At 45.0% G+C, this 2394-nt stretch overlaps 1 protein-coding gene across 1 annotated transcript; it reads right to left on the minus strand.

Annotated features, from left to right (window-relative positions):
* Positions 1 to 630: 630 nt before the first annotated feature.
* LOC110920347 lies at positions 631 to 1617 on the minus strand. Its single transcript, XM_022164561.1, has one exon. It carries the CDS (start codon positions 1615 to 1617, stop codon positions 631 to 633), a length of 987 nt encoding a protein of 328 aa, XP_022020253.1.
* Between the last annotated feature and the right edge of the window lie 777 nt (positions 1618 to 2394).

Here is a 2394-nt window from a genome sequence, read left to right on the forward strand (position 1 = left end):
TGTCACCATGAAGTGACACTTCTCCCAATTTAGCATAAGCTTCGTCTCCACACACCGCTTTAACATTCTCTCTAGGTTCTTCAAACACGCATCGAAAGAATCACCATATACCAAAAAATCATCCATGAAAACCTCCATGGAACTCTCTATCATATCCTGAAATATGGCGACCATACACTGCTGAAAAGTAGCTGGAGCGTTACATAACCCAAATGGCATGCGTCGGTATGCATAGGTGCCATAGGGGCATGTGAAGGTGGTCTTATCCTGATCCTCGGGTGCGATGGGGATCTGGAAGTACCCGGAAAAGCCGTCGAGAAAACAATAGAATTGTTGACCGGCTAGATGTTCCAACATTTGATCTATGAAAGCCAGTGGGAAGTGGTCTTTACGGGTGGCATCATTCAACTTTCGGTAGTCGATGCACACGCGACACCCCGTGACCGTACGTGAAGGGATAAGCTCGTTCTTTTCGTTCATGACAACGGACATCCCCTCCTTCTTGGGGACAACCTGAGTGGGACTAACCCAAGGTGAATCAGAAATGGGATATATCATCCCCGTATCAAGGAGTTTAAGAACCTCCTTCTTTACAACGTCTTTCATGTTGGGGTTAAGCCTCCTTTGGGGTTACACCACCGGTTTATAATCATCCTCCATGAGTATCCGGTGAGTGTAATAAGAAGGGCTTATGCCCTTGATGTCGGACAACCTCCATGCAATGGCCTCTTTGTTGGCCCTCAACACATCCAACAACCTCAATTTCTCACTTTCCTCTAACGCGGATGAAATAATAACGGGTAGCTCGGAACCCTCCCCTAAGAAAGCATACTCTAGATGAGATGGAAGTACCTTAAGCTCTAAGGGTGGGGTTTGGGTGGTGTCATCACTAACCGCTAACACATCGGGGATTAAAGGAATCCCCTCCTCTTCAACTTCATCTACACTCTTCACCTCCTCTTCTACCTTCTCTCCTACCACTAGGTCCGCACCACTAATATACTCTAAGCAATGATCAACACACGAGATGAACGAATTCAAGAAATAGACGGAATGGCAAGGACCACTATAGTCATCCGAACCACTCGGGTGGTTCATGGAACGGTCTATCTCAAAAGTAACTCTCTCCTCACCGACCCTAAGGGTGATCTTACCATCGTAAACGTCTATGAGAGCTTTAGCGGTACGCAAGAATGGACGACCTAGTATAATGGGGACTCTCTCATCCGTTTCCATATCAAGAATTACGAAATCGGCGGGAAACACGAATTTGTCTACCTTAACTAGCAAGTTCTCAACTATACCCCTAGGGTATTTAACGGACCGATCGGCTAAGGATAATGTCATTCGGGTAGGTGCAAGCTCTCCTAGGTCTAGCTTCTCATAAAGAGAAAAGGGCATTAAGTTAATGCTATCACCTAAGTCGGCTAAAGCTCTAGTGTTGGTATTACTACCGAATAGACAAGGAATGGTAAAAATACCGGGATCGGTAAGCTTTTCGGGAAGCTTATTTAACACAACAGCGGAACACCCTCCGTTCAACGGAACGTTCGACAACTCCCCCAACTTCTCTTTGTTTCTAAGAAGATCTTTCAAGAATTTCGCGCATTTAGGCATCGATTGGAGTGCCTCGATAAACGGGAGATTAATCTTCAATTGCTTGAAGATGTCTAGAAATTGCCCGTATTCCCTTTAGTATTTTTGGTTCTTAAGACATGAGGGAAACGGGATATACGCATGGTCTACTAAAGGTGAAGGTCTAACGTCTATGGGGGTTTTCTCAACTTTCTTCTCACTTTGAGACTCACCGGGCTGTGCGGTACTTGCTGGGCTTAGCCTCTTTTGCACTTTGCCGGGAGCCTCCAACTCTATCTCTTCATCTACAATATCTCCATCCTCATCGACTATTCTATACTCTACGCTCGGGTTCCCTACGGTTTTGCCACTACGGGTGTTAATGGCTTTAGCATGGGCATTAGGGTTCGGTTGGGTGTTACCCGCAAACTGACCGAGTAATCTCTCTTCTAGCTTCCTAGACATATCACCTACGACCCTTTGGAGGTCTTGAAAAGAAGCTTGGTGGTTCTTAAGCATGAGATCATGTTCACTAAGAGTCTTTTGGGTGGTTTGATCCCTAACAATTAATTGACTCATCATGGACTCCATTCTTTCTAGACTACCCCCTAAATCATAGCTTGAACCTTGACCTGTTTGAACCGGATTATTTGACCCCCCATCTTTGACCTGCCCATTGAACCCCTTGTTGAACTGCCCCATTTGAACCCCCCACCAAAAAGTGAACCTTGACCCCTATTTGGATTTTGAGCTATTTGAAAACCAGGGGGTCCATTTGAGCAAAAATTTTTATTATTAGCAAAATTATTATTATTATTA

This window comes from Helianthus annuus, chromosome 16, assembly GCF_002127325.2.
Source record: "Helianthus annuus cultivar XRQ/B chromosome 16, HanXRQr2.0-SUNRISE, whole genome shotgun sequence".
In the NCBI taxonomy this organism is placed as follows: domain Eukaryota; kingdom Viridiplantae; phylum Streptophyta; class Magnoliopsida; order Asterales; family Asteraceae; genus Helianthus; species Helianthus annuus.

What these genes read in the sequence shown, in the direction of transcription:
- LOC110920347 (XM_022164561.1), bottom strand. Translation starts at nt 1,617, where the DNA reads ATGCCTAAATGCGCGAAATTCTTGAAAGATCTTCTTAGAAACAAAGAG.